Source organism: Schistocerca piceifrons, chromosome X (genome assembly GCF_021461385.2).
Source record: "Schistocerca piceifrons isolate TAMUIC-IGC-003096 chromosome X, iqSchPice1.1, whole genome shotgun sequence".
Classification (NCBI taxonomy): domain Eukaryota; kingdom Metazoa; phylum Arthropoda; class Insecta; order Orthoptera; family Acrididae; genus Schistocerca; species Schistocerca piceifrons.
The window spans coordinates 253,105,936-253,127,861 of record NC_060149.1 but is presented as its reverse complement, the minus strand read 5'-3'; the positions used below and the strand labels follow the sequence as shown (position 1 = coordinate 253,127,861).

At 38.9% G+C, this 21,926-nt stretch overlaps 1 protein-coding gene across 1 annotated transcript in view; it reads left to right on the top strand.

Moving 5' to 3' along the window:
- LOC124721957 (protein artemis-like) overlaps window positions 1-16,686 on the top strand; it is an 80,557-nt gene extending 63,871 nt beyond the window's left edge. The window contains exons 6-8 of the mRNA XM_047247122.1: window positions 1,690-1,839; window positions 11,792-11,827; window positions 16,223-16,686. Of these exons, the coding sequence (XP_047103078.1) occupies window positions 1,690-1,839; window positions 11,792-11,827; window positions 16,223-16,336 (300 nt within the window). The 3' untranslated portion in view covers window positions 16,337-16,686. The remainder of the gene's footprint in view (window positions 1-1,689; window positions 1,840-11,791; window positions 11,828-16,222) is intronic.
- Window positions 16,687-21,926: the final 5,240 nt, after the last annotated feature.

The following is a 21,926-nucleotide window of genomic DNA, read 5'->3' as shown; positions in this document are numbered from 1 at the left end:
GTGATTACACTTTCATTTAACAAAAGAACACTGTACCTGCACTTTATCAAACTGTGAGGTACTTCCGTCACATGCAAATAAATTTTATGAAATTGTGTAGACTGAAGTGCCGCTACAGTATTTTTCTGTTGTGGGTAAGTACAGTTGCACAGTACCTCTTAGTGCCATCTTGTGCAACACTGTTTCCCATTTGTAGTAATATCTATAGTAAAATAGCTGGTAAAGATTCTTTGACAACACTATGATGTTTTACTCAATTATGCCAGTAATAGAAATTTAGAACCTGTTATAAATTAACTATTTCAGATATCTTCACAAAATGGGAAAGAAGGGTATGACTTACACTATGTTGTTCTAGTATGAAAACTATTGTATACTGAACTGCACCAATAAAAAATATACTTTAGTCTTTACATAGATGGTAAGCACTGCTTATAGCCTCTTATGAGAACTGCTACAGTACAGTGGATTTGTAGCTTTTAATTATGGCTTAGCTATAATAGTACTTTCCATCATCATACTTGGGCAGCAAAATAGATCTTGCTGCAATGTAACGCATGCCGTAAGCAAGCATATAACTATTTCAAACTGGACCACAAAATATATAGCCACCTTTTCTTCTTTGGATAATAGCTGCTTAAAAACCACTGCAGAATTAATAGTAGCAACTTTATCTGATCCATACAAGGCTTTTATAACAATTATGCTCAATTTTGCCACCACGTCGTAATATAGGTATTTACCATTTAACACGTAACATGAGACTGTCTATCCACACTACTTAGAGAATTTTCTAGTGAGTAAAAAGGCAGTAATTTTGCCGTCAAAATCCATCCGTGGGGAAGGCCCTACTGATTATGTGTTAAAACTAAAGTCGTGACCCTGTACATTTGTATTTACATAAGTTCATGATAATTACAATGACAAAAACGGTTTTACAAAATGCCTATAACAATAAACAAGTCACTGTTTAAACAGTAAAGTTCAAAAATATATCTACAATTTAAGATTGCTCATTTATCTGTCTGACAACAACACCATGCAAGGCTAGATTAGCTCAGTATATCACTGTTTCTGCTAGGTGGAAAAAGTGGACCATGCTTGCTGTAATATCTCACTGCTCTCTAAATGATGATCTCCATCTGTGCACGGCTGATACTCATAATAACAAGTTAAAAAAAAGTTCTTTGTTATTGAAATGAAACAGTTTACACAAGGTGGTAATAATACTTGTATTGCTACAACCTGTCCTCCTGGGTGCTTCACTTTTTTTTGTCAGGCAGTGTATATGCAGTGTGGGTGTGTGTGTGTGTGTGTGTGTGTGTGTGTGTGTGTGTGTGTGTGTGTGTGTGTTTGTTTTGTACTTCATGCAGCAGTGTTTCTTCTTATATTTCACAGGTTGCTGTTAATTTTTTTGGTGTTTTTAAATTTGGCTTAAATGAAAAAAGAAATCATTTCATTGCCAAGAGACAGCTTTTTTCATTTGAGGAGTTTTGTTCATGAGTGTGATTGGCCATTACTGCCTTTACTAGTAAATTACAGTTGTTCTTTATGTGGCCAATACAGGGAATTTGAAAGAAGTGAATAAAACTGAAAACTTAGTAAATCACAATCTTATTCCCTTTGTTATTGTGAAAAGAAAAGAAAAAATCTAAAAAATCATTATAATAGTGAGCATCCATGTTTCAGCCACTATCCAAAACGTCAAGAGATGGTTACCATTGCAAAGTAGCACAGTCATCTCATGCTTCATTCAGAGAGCTTGCCGATTTCATATACATGCTGAAGCCCAACCATATAATTCCAACTGCTGTACCACCTTCGAAGTCCAGACGTGAGGTGAGTGAAATAGCATCATTTGTGTCATAGGTTTGTTGTATTGTAAATTTCATTCACCCAACAACAGCAAGAAAACCATACTGCTCCAAAGTTCTCATGGCGTAAATAATCCACATTCTACTCTGTGTAAAAACTCGTACAAATCCATGTGATGTAATTTGCCAATTATTATGTAGTATAGTGAGAAGTAAATAATAATATCTACTTATCTACACTCCTTAGAAGACTGTTATGCACTGTTTCATGGCAACAGGAAGGATGACTTAGTGCTAGTGCTGTGAGATGGCCCTACTCATTAAATGGGACATTATGCAGCTCTAAGAAGAAAGAGGGGCTGACAGACTATGTTGTGCATTCACAAACAGGAAAGATGAGTTGTGGCTTCCAGATTCAGACTATTTCAACAAAATGAACATGGAATGTTTGGCAATTGCATGAAAGTCAGTTATTGTAAGACTCCATGTACTATTGCAGAAAGCTTATAGTCACAAAGCTGAAGAAGCCTGCTTCATATCTTATAAAATGTAATGTATTCTCTCACAGATGACACCTACCAGCACTCCTTTTTATTGTTACATAGTGTGCCCCTGTGCACAATTTTCAATGAAATCAAACTGGTCATGGATAGATTGTATATACACTGCTTAAATATTTGTCAGCATTCTCCAATGACTGTCGTGATCTCTTCAATCCACTAAGGTACAGTTTTATGGAGAGGACATAACATGGAGGAAATAATCTCTTCTGAGGCATTTATACCACAATGTCAATTTGTTGACTGACTTCAGACACTATCCCAGAGATGAGGGCTGGAAAAATTGCTTTTTCAAATCTTCAATATAATGTGCTCTCTATTGGTCAATGGTCAGAAAGGTAGAAAATAAATGGAAAATGCTCACTGCCACAGAGATGACCATGGACATCCCATATGAACAAGGAGCTGATAACTACAATACGAATTATAGGCCCATGCTGGAGTACGCAGCATGTGCAGTGTTGAACTATATTATTAGCTAAATTAAGTAGGTTAACATTAATATAGAACCAAGAAAATGTATTATATTTATAAACCCAATGACATGTTCCATATCGTGGCAAGACATCACAATTATGGTTAATGAAACACACAAATAATAATCAATTCACAAACTAGTATTTGAAGCACCTCATAAATGGTGAAACACAGAGCCTGATATTCTTTGGTATATTTCACCTCTGACCAAATAATCAGTTCAACACCTTAATTAAAAAGGACTCTATCCACATCTTTCCAACAGCTGCAACTTCACTAAACTGTTTCCAATGTATTTTGCGAGTAACAAGAGTTTTGTGACTTAAAAGTTTATTTATGTGTTCAAGGGCACACCAGATACTAGGCATACTGCTTTCCTCAATTTCATCTCACATGGTTTTATCCACATTGCATTGCAAAGGAAGGAAACAGATAGGATTGTAGCTCTCCATATCAAAAATATTGTTGCCATATGGTGTGACATGGCCATTTCCTAGTGGCCCAAAATCTGTAAAATTTGATCCACTTCATTATACATCATTTGTGTTGATGCCACCTGGCTTAAAGGTACTCCTAGTGGGTGTAACCTTGCTATGACAATAGTTACCTGGCATGCAGCCTTTTCCTGGAGCCCCAATACCCTGGACAAGACAGGCACAAAGTCCACAACACAGACAGAGATTTCATAGCTGAGGCATCAGCAATGCAACCCCTGCATAATATGCAAGTTATGATCACTGTGTTTCTTTCATAATACCCTTGCTCCTTCCACAACTTTGTGGCTGCCATACTGGGCATTGGGTGCTCACACTGACCCACACAGGTGAGAGATACTTGGGGCTTTAATACACAAAGATTGCATTTGCTCTTCTACAAAACCTGTGGAAAATTGTGGTCAAAACCTGAAAGAGACTGAAGATGTTTTAAGCTGAAAGGATTAGAGTGGTATTTTGTCAGAACCATTATCTGAAGGTTGATTTTATCAATAATACTTTAATCAATTTTGGAAGCTCAGCTTATGAGAGACAATTCTCACATTCACCTTACAATGGATAGGAACTAATGTGGGATGATTGTGCTCCCCCTACTCTATTATGTGAAGACCATGCCACACAATCACCTTTGATGAATCAAGTGGTGCCAGTTGATGTGCATGTGGATTTTCCATAGTCTTATTCTACAATGCTGCATATTGAAATGTCCATGGAGGTGGAAATGGGCTTCGTCTATCCACAAAATGTTCCATGGCCATTCACTGCTCACTTCCATGTGAGCAAGAAATTCCAGAGTGGATGTTTGTCTTGCCAGCAGGTCAGCAGGAAGCAACTCCTGAACATGAGTGACCAAGTATGGACAGCAGTTCAGGATATTTTGTAGGATTTTATGCACTATGCTTACTGGCATGTGCAATTTTTGAACAATTCTCCATGAACTGCATGTTTTTACACCACTGCTCAACCCCTCCTGCGATGTTGTGGCCATGTGTTCGAACATAGGGTTACCAACGATATGAATATTAATATTCTTATGTGCACTAAACCAATGATACAAAACAGAGTCATTTATTTGAAACAAAGATTGCAGCATTGTGTCAGCCATTGACCTTTGCATCTCACTGTCACCATGCAGACAGTTTCTGAGTTATAATGTTATGTCAATGGATACTGATAAATGATAGGTCCATGGAGCCATCTGTGAAGCATAAAATTGATCTCTGTTGTATGGTATGAACACACATTGTGTTCAGAACTATATACCATCCTAACCTTTACTTAGGCAATACTTTTTTTAAATGGTTGAGCAATGCTGATGCCTGGCTCTCTTTTAAGGTGATACGTTGACATACTACCCATGAATACATCTGCTGAAATCCAGCTGTATGGCAAAGCTCAATGCTCTTAGGTACCTCAGTTGAACTACCTGGCAAGGTTATCCCATGATTCTTTAGCACGATGATGATGATGATAATCTAATCTCATGTAGCTGAATGACCAGGTGCAAGTCTTTCAATAGGGTGCCACTTCAGTGACTTGTATGTCTTTATCTGGCTCCAGTTATCCAATCAGGGAAAGGGGACATACGGTTTAACTTGAAATCAAATATGAAACGTGTCATTCCAGCAGCTCCTCACATCATTGATAGGTAAAGGCTAGATTTAAACCAGACAAAATTTCTTTAGTCTGACTGGGATTCTATCCTGTGACTTTTGGTTACAGGGCATCAACTTTTCAGCCATACCACCACACCTGACATTTACATGATCAAACATCTTCAATTTTATTGCAATTAGACTCGGGATGTGTTGTATACAGATCTGTCATGCCATCAGTTAAACCTTCTCTCTCTCTCTCTCTCTCTCTCTCTCTCTCTCTCTCTGGCATTAGGGGCACTGACACTACTTATGTGTTTGGTTGCACTGGTGACTATGAAAAATTATGTTTGCTGAATGCATGCAGTGTGTTCACTTTCAATTTGATAGCTTTCATCTGGGTTTAGCAATGCATCAAAATTCAGGAAACTAAGAATTTCCTTGTTCCATAACTCAATGAAATGTTTGCAAACTATTATTCAGTGCTATCCATAGAATATATTTGCATAAAAAATACAAGATTTTGTCATGTTTAATTTGGATATGAAGTCAGGTTGGCTGTCTGGGAAATGAGCGTACCAACAAAAGGGACACAGAGGTTGCCACAAGAGAATTTTATGTGGGGTGGCAAGCCACTGCAACCTCAGACAAATTAAGGATGATTAAGGTGACCACCACTGCATATAAGACTTTGTTTATTAGAAGAATCTGTCAGACTGTCCATTGGCTGCACCAGATTCTGTTGAGTATTTATCTTAAGATACTTTCTGTGTCCAGGTGAGAACATTTAGACTCTCTTCTTCCAAAATTCTGCAGCTTGAATGGCATTATCCTTGCACAAAAATAGATCTTCCACTGTGCAAACAAACTTCATCCGTTGTGATTCTCTGCATTCACACTGGTTATCTTCAGAGTAGCCCCACTTAACCAAGTCTACTTTGTATTTTGTGACTCCTGTTCTTAACCTATTCGGTGCTCCCCATGTAATATACTGCAGTTGCTGCCCTTGTGTGACTTTCTCTTTGGGGTATAGGTTTGTTTTGTGGAATGTACAATCATTTAGATTCACTGAGGGCCTCAGGTTGGCCTTCTAGCATTACTGTCCATTTGATAAAGCTCTTCCTTGACTTAAGATGAGTTGGAACTGTTTGGTGTTTATACGTTAAGTGCTGTGGGTCGGTTTGCAGTTTTTTCCTTTCTGTTTCACTGATGATTTTGTAGCTGGTATTTGGTGAAGCTTTGGCTGCAAGTGGGAAAATTTTGTGGATAGGCATGGGCCTCAGGCATCTGGTGACAATCCTGACAGTCTCATGTAAAGTGATGTCTACTTGTTTGGAGTAGCAAGACATCTCTCATACTGGTGCTGCATATTTTCTGTCTTCAAAACAGAGTCCCATTGTTGATTATCAAAGAACTTTAGGCTGTGAAACCCATGTTGAACCAGTCAGTTTAATATTGTTCCATGCACTTAACAATCCTTTTAGATCAGTGCTGAGTTTTTTAAATGACACTGTAGAATCTAGGTTGACTTCCAAGTATTTTGATTCAGTGTTGAGTCTAGTCCCTCTCCATTCTATTTCAAACTGTCTTGAGGCTTCTCCATTAAACAGGTGGAACACGCATACTTGAATTTTTTCTGGCTCATGTCTCTGGTCATTTTCTTCGTAGTAGTTCCCCAAATTATCCAAAGCCTCTATCAGTTACTTTCAACCTCTTAAAATGTTCTTCCTTAAGCAGTATTAGCAGTGTATGAATCTTTTTATTTCTAGCTGGTGTGGCTGGTCATTTGTGTTCATATTATACAGAATAGGGAAAAGAATGCTTCCTTGTGGTAATCCATTTGTTTGGTTTCTCCATCTACTTTTCTTCTCTTGTTGGGTTACATAGAATCTTTGATTCTGCAGTTTGCCTATTAACATGTAAGTCAGTCAAATGTCCTTTGTTATTTCATAGACTTTCATCTTATGACGAAAGGACTCAACTCAGAGAGTGAGAGAGTGAGTGAGTGAGCAAGCAAGTGGGTGAGTGTTGCCACACCGATTACAGCCCATCTACTCAATGTGCCATGATGGACAAGCTGTGGAGGAAATGGATGCTAAATAATTTCCTACATCCTCCCCCCATCCTGCCCCCACACTTCCAGAGGGATGAAACTGCTGTTTGACAAACTTGGAGGTTTGAAGGAAAGTAGCTTTTCACCAGAAAATTGAATGAACTTTCTAGTTCTGTGTCTGTCAGGATAGGTGTGACGTGAAAGCCTCTCCTGCAGTATCAGCTAAAAGGGTCCTCCAGCTTGGTGCTTCTCCTGCACGAAGATTACTAACAATCTTTGTAACACTTTTTTAATTCTCTCTTAATTTTTTAATTCCTTTCAGTTCTTAACCCTTTCCATCTACTGAAAGTGTTACTTATTTTTTTCTAGCAAAAAATAACATCACTGGACATTTGTTTTATATTTGACAATAACCTCAATGCTACCTGTAGGAGGCCACCAGGTGCTCATATTGTTGTTACGAAGTATTAAACATCTCTGTTTGATGTCAATCTTGAGTGTACGTGGAGGCAGTTCCCTTTCTTGCAATATCTAGATGGACAGTCTCCTGTGTGGACAGTCTCGAACATGGGGTTCTGCAGCAGATGACCCCCACATTTTCCCATGTTGACCCAGTGACATCATCATAAACTTTTGCAGTGGGTGCAGGATCATCTATATTGGACCATGCATCAATAGAAACTTATTGCCTGGTTGGATGAATGACATTTTTGTTATACCAGATAGATGGTCATGTCAGGATACACCATCATCCAGCAAACAGATCCTCAAAGCATGCATTGTGCCACACCCACACAGGATAGTGGGGGTTGTATAATGCTGCAGGTTACATTCAACTGGGCTTCTGTGGGACCTGTAGTAGTAATTGAAGGCCCCATAACAGACGTGCACTACGTTAACATTATTGCAGATGACCTCCATCCCTTCATGCTTAAACTATATTGTCCCATTGAAAGTAAATTGATGTTAGGCAGTGTTTAAAGACATCTGCCTTATTCTTTGTAAAAGTACTTTTCAACTGAAAAATCACCTCATTAAGAGAAACAATAGTAAACAGAGATACAGCATCAAAACTCTTGGACCAAATCTGAAAGATTTTAATTTTTTTGATAAATGACAGGAATCTTTAATGTACAGGTCAGTTTTTCCTATAAATGGCTGCTGGAGAGTGGCCAAGTGTTTGGCAGTCCCATAGGTTGGACAATCAATAGCACTAACAACTGGTCTTAATGGAATGCCGGGTTTGTATGTGTTTGGTAAACTGTACAGTCTTGGTGGCAATGCTTGTGATGTGATGAAACCTTTCTTGTTAATTGGAGAAACTGATTTTTATTAGCTTGTTCAGCATCTTAAGAATGTAAGTTGTGCTGTCTCCTTCTCTGTATCTTCCGGGTTCTAGTATATCCTGAACTTTACTGCAGTAGTCTTGTTTCTGGCATTGCCATTTTCTGCTGAAAGAATTAGAGCGTCTTGATCAGAGCTCATATCTCAGAGAGCATACAGCTCATGTTTCATTAATATACTGCTAGGTGGTTTGCTTCTAAGTAACATCCAGGTTGATTCTGTGCACATTTTATCTATAGCTGGTTTAGATAAAAAACAAATTCCAGCTTTGATATTAACAATAATGTCTTCTGTTAGTATTCTAGATGGTACAGCTGCATAGTTTCCCCCTTTGGCAAGTACATCTATATCATTTTTTGACAGAACCCTGTCAAACCTATTAATGACAGTATGACCCATATCTGAAGGTAGGAAAGTTACTCTTATCTTTTGCAAACTATCAATTTTCTTCTTCCATCTATTAAATGATATTGTAGAATCTACTTCTATGGCTTGGTATGTTAAACTAAAAGTCTTGTCCCAAATATCACAACTCTACTTAATACCAAAGAAAATGTGTAGCTCCATTAACTTACAGTGCATAGTAGCCAGGGCACATCGTGTGAACAATGCGCTCTTGGAGCAGCGTTGCCTCTCTGCAATTTTAGATGTGATGTGCAGCTCCCAAAATGAAATTTCTCTTTAGCCTCAGAAAGTTTATCATTGTTGAGATGTCTCAGTAGTGCCAACTCTTCCGCATACAGGCTCCATAACACACATTGGCACTACTTGGCAATCTTAGGCAATGATCTGATGTAAAGAATTGACCATTGCATGGAGTCATATAAACAGTTCAGCTTGCTGAGCTCATTTGTGTTTGAAATAGCTATCTGAGCTTCTATAACCTCTGGTGACATTCCCAGCATTGGAAGGCAAAATGTCAGGTAGAAAAAATGCCTTGTACCATGATTTCAATGCCCATGAAACAAAAGTTATGAAGGAAGCAAATAACAGCTGTGGAAGCTTGCATTGTGTGATTAAAACCTTACAGCTTACTGATGACATTGTAATTCTGTCAGAAGCGGAGAGTTTCGCTATTTGGACAACAAAATAACTGATGATGGCCAAAGTAGAGAGGATATAAAATGCAGACTGGCAACAGCAAGAAAAGCATTTCTAAAAAAGACGAATTTTCTAACACCTAACATGAATGTAAGTGTTGTTAAGCCTTTACTGAAGGTATTTGTATGGAGCGTAGTTTTATATGCAATTGAAATGTGAATGATAAACAGTTCAGACAAGAGTAGACTAGAAGCTTTTGAAATATAATGGTATAGAACAATGCTGGAAATTAGTTGCATAGATCGAATAACTAATGAGAAGGTACTAAATAAAATTAAGGGAAAAAGATATTTATGGCACAACTTGTCTAAAGAAAGGAATCAGTTGATAGGACACGTCCTGAAGCACCAAGAACTTACCAGTTTGGTAATGTAAGGAAGTGTGAGGGGTAAAACTTGCAGATGGAGATCAAGATTTGAATACAGTAAACAGACTGAAATGGATGTAGGTTGCATTAGTTATACAGAGATGAAAAGGCAAGCACAAGACGGACTATAGTGGAGAGCTGAATCAGGCCAGCCCTCGGGCTGATCACAGCAGTATCAACAACAACAACCTGTTGTGATCCAGTTTTGCAACAAATTGGTTTAAGTTATTGGGTTTGGCCCTGACAGAAACAGCTGTTGTAATTGCCGGCTTGTTACTTAGATGTCAGGTTCTCCAGCTTCACAATTACGATCAGGTCCTATTCATTTCAGCTGATTGAGGCTCTGAGTAGTCTTTCAGTGTCTGCCATGCCTGTCACCTTCTATTAATACATAGCAAAAAAGTGCCTGCAAACACTCTTCCTGTGTTGCTGGGCATCATGCTGCTCTGATAGCAAATGGACTCCTCCTGACTTTCCACACAGCATCGTCCCTCCTTTTTTTTCCATCTTGTGCTGCCAAATTTCTTTTCCTTCCACTTGTTTCTGCTAGATAGCCCAGGCTGGTGGCCCAGGTGGACAGGGCCCACAGTGTCACAACATGAGGATAATGATCGCAAAAAATAGCATCTATGTTGCTGAATCTTTTGGAGAGAATAATGAATAGTTGGCTATCATTTAAGATTTTGAGTAAAAAAATAATGAAGATGCATAGAAACCCTATACATAGTATGTAGTGATGCAATATACAATAATAAATATACACAAGTACATTTCCAGTTAATGCATTGAAAAATAAAGATGCACTGGGTGTGTGTGGGACTTGGGAGGGGGGGGGGGGGGGGATAGCTAATTATACTAATTTATGTACAGTAACAAAGGCCTGGGGGTAGTGAAATGGATATCTGTGACCTTGGGAAAGTTGAGTCAGTCTGTGGAAGGTATATTGGTTAGCTCAAGTGTGGAATTAGGTAAGTCATCACACATTAAGAAAAGATAAGCTTTTAATTTTCCTATCAATGATACTATATATCTTTAGATGTTAAATAGTTAGCAGTGCTTTGTGGGTGCTCTGCAGTTGTTGTCTGCTTGACTTAAGACATGAAAGGACTGTAAAGTCATGGAAGAACTCCATAAACAGGTGAAACAATTACAGTTATTGTCATGTAATATGATTTTTTTATCACTGCAGGTGGTCAACACTGTATTCCATCTACCATCCATATGTTGTATGAGATTATTGATGAGTTTCAGGGGAACATTTTTCCTCTCCTGTAAAAGAGCAATCTCCATTTATGAAATGATCAAGGGAGATGCTCGTCAGTTGTAGTAAGTCAATCCAAAATATAATGGGTTTCAAATCTGGGTGCTTGCTGATCTCAGCATTCATCCTTCTTGCCCACCATCCAGTAATTTCACTCATTTTAGCATGAACATTGTCATCCATGAAATGAAATGGAAAGAACCTCCAGTGACATCAGAATATACCAGAAAGAAATATTAGAAGACCTCACCCCTTTATCTTAAAGGTTAAAAGAACTGTTTTGGGTTACATGGAGGTCATACATCCATTGCTGCTGACTTGTGTCCCCTCTATCAGTTCAGCAGTTTCACAATGGGATGTTTTGTATACAAATTTTGAGTTTATCATCATCATTGTGTGATCTGAGTTGTGTAACCAATGCCAAGTCACTTTCAAATGTAACTTTAAGCAGTGGCCTGTTATCTGAACTGCAAGTGGCAGTGAATCTCTGTAACACCGTGTTAATTTGCATTTCTTTGGTTGCTAACAGTAATGAAGAAATTCACAGATTTATTATGTAAGTCATTGAAACTGTCTTTAATGTGATGTCCTACAAATTTAGTGATAAGGAAACTGTAAGAAACAAATTACGTTGTATTGAGTTTGACAGACTTGAAGAAAAAAATATAATTAGATGATAAAGATGTTCAGTGATAGTTTGTAATCATTTGTGAACTGTGTTACAGGTGCTGAAAATACTTAAAGAACTGCTTTCAAACGCTGTAAGTATCTGATTTAATTGCCCCTAATTACTTTTTATATCCAAACAAAACTTGGATTTTGAATTTTCATTTATTTTACGTTCTCTCTGGAGTTATTTCTAGAAAAGTTAGAAATAACATGTCTGCAGTCATATTTAAAATGGAAATGTTCACTGTTTATAAGCCTTGAGCAAAAAATTTGTAAATTGTTCTCTTAAATTATAGCCCTCAACACACTGATGAAAATACCTGGATGACATGAATGAAATGTATAGTGACATCATCGTGACATTGTGTAGCAAAGGATGTACTTACGTTAAGAAAGAATTCATGTCCTGTACTTCAAGGCATAAGTACTGTGATATTATAGTATTTGCTTTCTGGCTAGTATGACTTCCATTTACACGTGTGATCTATATTCGAGGGAAGTAAAAACATTGTAATAAATATACTAATGTGTGAAAACTGGAACACCATGTAGGTTGTGTGACTGTAATATACTTTATACTGCAGATTAAGTACTTGACAATGCACAAATGGCTTGTATTGAAGAGTTATGCATTATTTCAAGCTTTAAGTATTCAGAATTATGTTAAATGCCCACATGTTGTAATCAGGCGTTCTCAATGTGGAATGGAACCAAAAATGGCCTGGATACATTTATGCACATATGTTGTGTAATGTGTCCATGAAGCTTCAACAATATTTGCTGGTAAACTGTGATGGACAGACTGCCAACCAACCATATCTGAGACACGGTTAGTGGATGACATACCAAGTGAACTGTAGTATAAATTTCTTCCGCAGACACTATATAGAATCATATAGGTATCCCATCAGGCCCATTCATCTTTTAAGTTATTTTAACTAATTTTCTGTCTCACTTATTTTGATATCCATAATTTTGGCATTTATACAATGATCTGAAGGAGGGATCACAGCATAATGCTCCACAGTGAAACAACTTTGGAAAAATTAATTTAGTATTTTGGCTTTCTGTTGTCCTCCATTTTGAAGCTATTATGGTCACTGAATGTCTGGGAAGACAACTCTAATCTGTTTTCTGATTTAAAATGAGGCCAAAACTACGTAGGATTTCCTGCCACAGTGGTAGATAGAATTTTACTTTCGAATTTGTTGAATGCTTTGTGCAGGGCTCTCCTGATGCTCATTTTGCCTTGATTAAATTTTGATGTGTCTAAAGTGCTTTGACTACATTTACATCTGTGATACAGGTCTCTTTGCTTTCAGAGCATCTTTCTAACATGGATGTTGAACTATGGTGGGTCTTTCCTATCCCTCACAACTTTGCTCAGCTACAAAGCTGTCTAAGGCACACTGTACAGTACTCTTGAACTTTGACCATGTATACTCAATATTTTCAGTCTCACAGTTGAATATTTGATGTGTTAATGCTCAGATAATTTGAAGTATGTTTGTCGTTACTCTTACTAAGCAGATAATCTTTCAGTGGAACTGTAATGGCTACCATTGCCACCTGGCTGATCTCCATCAGTTAATGGCTGCTTACTCTGCAGTCGGTGTGACATTACAGGAGACACAGTTCTCAGAAACCTAACTCCTTACTATTCAAAATTATAAATTCTACTGTAAAAATTGCATTAACACTGAGAGGGGATCGTGAGGAGTCTGCAAGGTCGTATGTTCTAACACTTTCAGTAAACAAGTGCCACTGAACATTGCATTAGAAGCTGTGGCTCTGTGTTTCCACATGCCAGTTAGGTGGAACAACTGCCTATACCCTTCCTCCTACTGGGGGCCTCCAATTCCCACAACCCTCTGTGGAGCAGTGGGACAGCACAACCATATCAATAATAGTGCAACTAATTTTGGAAATGGAAGTCTGTCTAATACTGGAGCCATAACACATGTCAGTGCAGCCCATGGAACATGCTCAGTCATAGATATTGCAGCTTTCAGGCTGAATATCTTGCCTTTGATCCTATGGTGCATTCATGGTGACCTCTGCGACAGCAGCCACTTTCCTATCACTCATTCTTTCTCAAACAACCAACCAATGAAATATGCACTGTGTTGGTCACTTTGGAAAGCCAATGGCAAACTTCCACCTCCAAAGCAACTTTTGAAGCCAATTAAGAGAAGGATGTCAAAGGATTGGTACTAGATGCTATTAACACGATTATACATAGTACGGAAGTAATCATGCCTTAGTCTTCAGGCCATCCCTTCTGAAAATCTGTGTCATAGTGGTCTGAAGAAATAAGTGCAGCTTTTAGAGAGCATTGAAGTGCACTTCAGCAACATAAGTGTCATACTTCTTTCAAATATTTAATAGCATTTTTAATAAAAAAAAGTAAAGCAGGAGTGTTTCGAACAGTACGCATCGTCTATGAGGGCCCACACCTCATTGCCTGAAGTATGGACTGAACTCTGCTGTATTTGTGGCCATTCACTATCCACAGTAGTTTCTAGCTTATCTTTCAATGGTGACATCTATACTGATCCTGCAGTCATTGTTGAATGTTCCACATCACATTTTGCCAGTAACTACCATCCTAATTTTCTAACCCAAAAACTCCTGGCAGAGCAAAACTACTTACCCTTCCATACACAAGAAATGAACCATACTATGTTCCATGTAGTGAATGGAAGCTCAGCAGCGCTTCAGCACTGTGTCAAGACACAACCTCTGGACCTGATAAAATCGTGAACCAGTTGCTTAAACACCTTAGCACTTAGAACTTTATGAACCCCACATGACATGATTTATTTAACAACACATGAAACTTCTGCAAGCATTCTGTACATTAACAGTTTTGTATCTGTGAAATCTACCAAACAATTCAGTTTACTGTGTGGTGTATCTTGTTTCTCTGGTGTATGCTGCATGCTCAACTCTAATGGTTTCAAACATTAATACTCATTTCGAAAATTTGTATACATAAAGGTCTGTGACGTACAATACTGATTATAGCTTAATAAAAAGTAGTTTTGTCCCCTATTTCTCTACATACAGCTTCTTTCCACATTGTGTCATTGTAGCAACAGTCACTCATATCACAGAATTCAGGGGGTAACAAACCAACTTGATTAAACATTTGTTGAATTCTGTATTATAAATCTAAAATAAAAAAATAACAACAAACACCACAAACCTGTGATAATAAATGAAATGTGAAATGGAACTGAAACACACAACAGCAGCCACAGGTGACTCAAACACTGATATATGCAGAGAACTCCAAAATATGGGCAGAATGTAAACAAATATGAAGGCTGTCTTTGTCAACAGCAATAGGGCCATTGAAACATTCTTCCTGAAAAATGCTGGTGTGGTGATAGCATGTTGTGATGAGATGATGGCATTCCTTTGACGGCCTGTGTGAATGACACTATTTGAATTACAGGGGAGAATCTTTCGACATGATAGTGACATTCCATCAGGTATGAATGAGCCTTAATAGTGACTACATAAATGAAACATCAACAATCAAAGATGGTTATGTTGTTGCCTCAATATAATTATTAATTTCCAGATACTAGTTTAGGGATGTGGGTGGAAGAATAGGAGTCTGTTAGATAGGAAAACTATGGAGATGAGAGGTAGGAGTTGAGGTGTACAGTGGAAATTACAGTCAGTGGGAAAGACAGAGGGTGAGGAATAGTGTGTCATGTGGTTAGGGCAGTGGTTGCAAGAGTAATATGATGGGGATGGATGGAGAGGGAAATGAGAGAGGAGCCCTTACGTGGAGTGGAGGAGGTGGGGAGGAATTAAAATTGGTAAAAGGGATAAATATCAGGGCAGATCTCATTGTCTGAGAGAGGGAGTTGGTTTAAGTTGCCTCAGGATAGGATATGGAGCATATGTATGTGTAGCGACAGATGCATTTGTGAAGGCATGGCAGCAGACCAGGGTTGGTGATCAGAGGGGAGACAATAGGATTATTGGAATGTAGTTTGCAGACAGTATAGGGGATATGGAGACGTTCGATGTCAGTGGAGAAGGGTGGGAATTTGATGAGATGGTAGAGTATCCAGGTGGTGGAAGGTAAATGGAGGAAAGTGAGACAGAGTGCAATGCATTTGAGGATTTGGAGGGCAGAAATCCGTGCAGTATTTGTATGGCAGAAGATAGAGTGGATCAGGGTTTTGTTGGCGTGGAGGATAGTGGGGGGGGGGGGGGGGGGGGGGGCGGATGTAATCTCAATGTTTGGCTTTTGAGTGGTTTTAGTCTGCTGGCACAGAAGTACCTGGTGCACAAGCTTATGTATACAACCTACAACCGCCTGCACATGACACAGCACTGGCTGTGCTGTCTATGCAGAGTAGGGCGGCCTCTTTAGGCCGGCCGTGCAGGCACACACAGTTTAGTTGTGTGTGCTCACTGTATAGGGTTACAACATTTTTGCTTATTATTTTATTTTTATCTTTCAGGCGGCTGCAGAGAACATCCAACAAGATTCGTGTAGTGATTTGGAATCTGATACTAGTAGTGATGAAAGTTTTGAGCTGAGGATTAAAAGTGTAGAGGAACACTTATGTGATTGACTGCTAAATTTTTAGACCATTTACTTGTATTTATGACACTATTTTTACAGTTTGGTTTGAAAAATAAAATGTGTAACATTGTAAACAATCTAATTGTGATATGATGTATACAAACAAATTACCTGCAAAGACAAGTAAGTTATCTACTGCAAATGACATACAGAAATATTTCTGTTATATTTTTTAACCTTTAGAAACTAGCTGTGATATTTTTACGCTGTTTAGAGAGACATTATAATGTCGCTTTTATTTTCAATCAACTGAAAGCATTAAAAATAATGATTTTACTCTTTATACAAAGACTGGATGTTAGTGTTACATGTTTTGCCATTGGATTTTGTAAAATGGAGCCATAGTTTCAATAAAAATGGTGAAAACAGTATTGCTAGTATAGTCTTTTTCTGGTGATGTCTTTTTTTACTGTTACAGGACAATGTAAATGCAATGAATATTTGCAATTAAATTGAGATGTATTTATCAGAAAGCATGTTTGTTTGAGAGATGATTACTCAAGATACTATATTACATTATCTTTCAAACTAAATTTCCCCATCTTTTCCAAAAAAATTCATTAGTATTCTGAGGAAAAAGTATTTAGCTTGAAAAGTGATTCCAATTGAGGAAATAATTTGAAAATATGGCACTAGAATTTGTATGAGTTTTTGGTGCTTTACATGCTTTAATCTGAAACATAAACTACATATTTCTTTGCACATAATTTGGATTTAAATCTTCATTCAACAAACTTGAGTTACACAATGAGCATGTCAGGTTTGCTACTATTTGTTTCTTACTTCCTGTTTTGAATCAACACTGCTTTGTCCTATCTCAAAGGGAACGTAGTAACTGTGTGATAGAAAATTAGAATATTATCCATATTTTGTCAGCCTTGCCAATTGTGAAATGGAGGACCAAGTATTTTACAATATAGTTCTCACTTCCTCATTATATGCTCAGGCAGAGGAGAAGAGTAGAATTAAGGTACTCAGAACTGAAATGTATGGTGCTAAATTGCCATCTTTTATTAAATTGTTTTCCATCAGTGTTACACGAATTATGGAAATTCTAAACTATGACTACAATCCAACATTACAGAAATTCTAAAACAATAGAAACACTAAATTTTTAATAGTATAGATGCCAGTTATATTTGTAATAAATGACTAATGAACTCTTATTAGCTGCAGGAGATTATGATTTCTTTATATATAATTAGCACAGTTTTTATCGACAACAGAATGTATTTATAAAACATGCTGTTCTTGTAATGATGTTGAGTGGGGCATTTAATGGTATTATTTGTTACTACAAACTGTAGTTCTGTTTCTCAACAATGAAACAGCATCAGATCAGCAGTATGAAGTATAGTTAAGGGCTGATTGAATAATTAAAAAGAAGAGTGAATGAGAAAAGTGGTGCAGTAGTTGCAGTAGCTGATGGGGAGACCACACAGCAATAGGATTTTTGTGATTTTTTATATTTATGACAGGTGAAGTTCAAAAGTCGAGTATCAATAACCCAAAGCAATTTGCTGCAACTCTCAAAAATTCTTGAGAACAATGACTTTTAAGTTTTCTGAGTGCCTTTAATTCACCAAAGTTTGGATGATTTACCAACGGGCCAAGGGCTCTGTGGTAGAATGCTTGCCTGCCATATGGGCAATGCAAATTTTTAAACAGAGGTGCATGTTCTGCAAACATTTCTGTGAAGCATAAAATGTATATAGAGGGGGAAAAATCAATAGCCCTTGAGACTGGTAACCGGAGGACCACTGCTTTGCATCCCACTTTGAACTTTTTTTTTTTGTCATTTAAATATGAAATTCCTTAAATGTATGTTAATTAACACACCTCTAATTGTTCTTTTTTTAAGAAAAATGCACATCTTATTAGTTCTAATTACATATTGCATGCAAAATTACTAGTTTTCATTGGAAATACACTCCTGGAAATGGAAAAAAGAACACATTGACACCGGTGTGTCAGACCCACCATACTTGCTCCGGACACTGCGAGAGGGCTGTACAAGCAATGATCACACGCACGGCACAGCGGACACACCAGGAACCGCGGTGTTGGCCGTCGAATGGCGCTAGCTGCGCAGCATTTGTGCACCGCCGCCGTCAGTGTCAGCCAGTTTGCCGTGGCATACGGAGCTCCATCGCAGTCTTTAACACTGGTAGCATGCCGCGACAGCGTGGACGTGAACCGTATGTGCAGTTGACGGACTTTGAGCGAGGGCGTATAGTGGGCATGCGGGAGGCCGGGTGGACGTACCGCCGAATTGCTCAACACGTGGGGCGTGAGGTCTCCACAGTACATCGATGTTGTCGCCAGTGGTCGGCGGAAGGTGCACGTGCCCGGCGACCTGGGACCGGACCGCAGCGACGCACGGATGCACGCCAAGACCGTAGGATCCTACGCAGTGCCGTAGGGAACCGCACCGCCACTTCCCAGCAAATTAGGGACACTGTTGCTCCTGGGGTATCGGCGAGGACCATTCGCAACTGTCTCCATGAAGCTGGGCTACGGTCCCGCACACCGTTAGGCCGTCTTCCGCTCACGCCCCAACATCGTGCAGCCCGCCTCCAGTGGTGTCGCGACAGGCGTGAATGGAGGGACGAATGGAGACGTGTCGTCTTCAGCGATGAGGGTCGCTTCTGCCTTGGTGCCAATGATGGTCGTATGCGTGTTTGGCGCTGTGCAGGTGAGCGCCACAATCAGGACTGCATACGACCGAGGCACACAGGGCCAACACCCGGCATCATGGTGTGGGGAGCGATCTCCTACACTGGCCGTACACCACTGGTGATCGTCGAGGGGACACTAAATAGTGCACGGTACATCCAAAACGTCATCGAACCAATCGTTCTACCATTCCTAGACCGGCAAGGGAACTTGCTGTTCCAACAGGACAATGCACGTCCGCATGTATCCCGTGCCACCCAACGTGCTCTAGAAGGTGTAAGTCAACTACCCTGGCCAGCAAGATCTCCGGATCTGTCCCCCATTGAGCATGTTTGGGACTGGATGAAGCGTCGTCTCACGCGGTCTGCACGTCAAGCACGAACGCTGGTCCAACTGAGGCGCCAGGTGGAAATGGCATGGCAAGCCGTTCCACAGGACTACATTCAGCATCTCTACGATCGTCTTCATGGGAGAATAGCAGCCTGCATTGCTGCGAAAGGTGGATATACACTTTACTAGTGCCGACATTGTGCATGCTCTGTTGCCTGTGTCTATGTGCCTGTGGTTCTGTCAGTGTGATCATGTGATGTATCTGACCCCAGGAATGTGTCAATAAAGTTTCCCCTTCCTGGGACAATGAATTCACGGTGTTCTTATTTCAATTTCCAGGAGTGTATAAATTCTTAGTTGCCAATGTTGCATAAAACATTGTTTAAATTAGAAATATTGGAAATTAATTTTTTTGATCTTAATACATTTTATGCTTCTAGGAAATGCTTGTGCAACATGCAACTTCATTTAAAAATTTGGGGCAGCCAGGTGTCGAGCCCAGGTCACCCTTGTGGCAGGTGAGCATTCTCCCACATAGCCAGTGGACAGTCAAAAATTTGTCTTTGCCATAATAAATTAAGGATGCTAAGAAAACTTTGTAGTCAATATTCTTGAATTTTTTAGAGTGCCATCAAACTGCTTTGGTTGATTGATGTTTGAGTTCTGAACTGCACATACCATAAATATAAAAGAATTACAAAAATCTGATTGGCTTATGGTCTCCCTGTGAACTCAAATTATAGAGGACTGGTTTTCTAACCTCTGTCCAGCCAGCCAGGTTGAAGTTTCCCATGGTTTTCTTATATTTATTCAACACCTGCACAAATGCTGTTTTTGAAAAGAACATGGCCCTTTTATCCCCCCATTTTTGTCCAGTTCAGAGCCTTTTCTCCAATGCCAATGACTACTTCATTGATGGGAAGTTTGATCCTATGCTTTCTATGAATCAAAGAAGTAACGGCAATAATAAGTAAGCTGCCAAACAGTCCTCGGTGGAGCTACAGCAGTTTCTCTTTGAACACTGAAATGCCTAACCTTTTTCTTAAAAAATGAGTTTTCTTGAAATAGTTCTAGTGCATATGTTATAAATATAATAGAAAATTTCAAATTCTCGGTTGTGTGAATCCATGGAAACTTAAACAGGAAAAGCTGTGCGAGGTATCACAGTGGTAGGACACTGAATTCATGTTCAGGAGGAGAGCAGTTTGAATTTCCTTTCAGCCATCCATATTTTGTTTTTCTTTGATGTTCCTATATCAATTAAGTATTGTTCTTGTGAAAGGACATTGCTACTTCCCTTCACCAATTATTATCTGTCTTTTGTATGTAATGTTCTTGTTGATGATGGAATGTTAAACCTCATCTTCCTTCCTTCCTTCCTTGACATAGGTGCCTGTGAGTGCTACAGCTCACGCACCAGACAAGTGCAAGTGGTATGCTGCCTGCAAAGGGACTTTACTTCACTACATTCAAGTCATGTTCTGTTGCATGCACCCAGCCTCTGTCACTAATGTTAAGAGATATTTAAATAACTTAAATATGACAAGTCAATGACAGTATCTATCTTTGTCTGTGACGAAATTAATGTATTCATGGACAAATGGCATCTATTTGAAAGGCAGTGTGGTACAGGAAACATAACTTTTTTGATTATCTTTCTTTTTGTACAATTACCTCCAGACATGTTTCATGGGTTATCAACATAACACTGCACAACTTCATCAGAGGTTTGGGACAAATCAAGACCTGTGTAGCCTAGAAAATGGATGAAATTATTTAGCGACCCATTTTAAATTGCACCATATACTGTACCTTAGGAAAAGTAATTAAAAGTGATTCCTTATGAGACTGAACTCTCGTGGAGGTAGCACAACATACATGTAGAACACACTCCCAAGGTGCACAGAAATGTGCCCAACAACATGTCTGTTTGTGGATATACCTTTTTTTTGTTAACAATTTTTTTGGGATGAGAAAACGGAAGGAAAAAATTGCAAAAAGCTCCCACCTTCACAATCCACCACTGAAGAGCATTCTGTATTGTGCTGCATTGTTTCATCCATTGCGAATAAAAGTCATGTTCCTCAGATGTAATAAAATGTAAATATTTTTACTTAGGTTTAATTTTTCTGTTAAACGCATCCTCTTACATTTGTATTTGCTTTGTCAGTGTTACCCCACTAGTGGATATTGCCTCAAGTTGTGGCGCCTGCAGTGTGGTGTAGTGGTTAGCATCACTGGCTGCCGTGTTAGAAGGTTCTTGAAGTTTCTCATGTTTGTATATTTTGAAATATTTGATAAACAGCAGAACTCTCTGCCCAGGAGTGAGTTCAGTTCTGTTCCATCTGTGTGCTGATGACATAATAAATGTCCTTGCAGTTCTGAGTGTTGTACTTCATTGACAACCCTGCTATCTGATTTGGACTGGAGCGCAGTTGCAATGTGATATTGTTTGGTGGAGACGTTGGCTACTTCAAAGCATCGACATCACCGTGGCTCAAAGTAGGCACTGTGTAAAAGCCTTTGCCTACATGGATAGGAACCGAAATACAAGGAGGAATCCACTGAGTTTT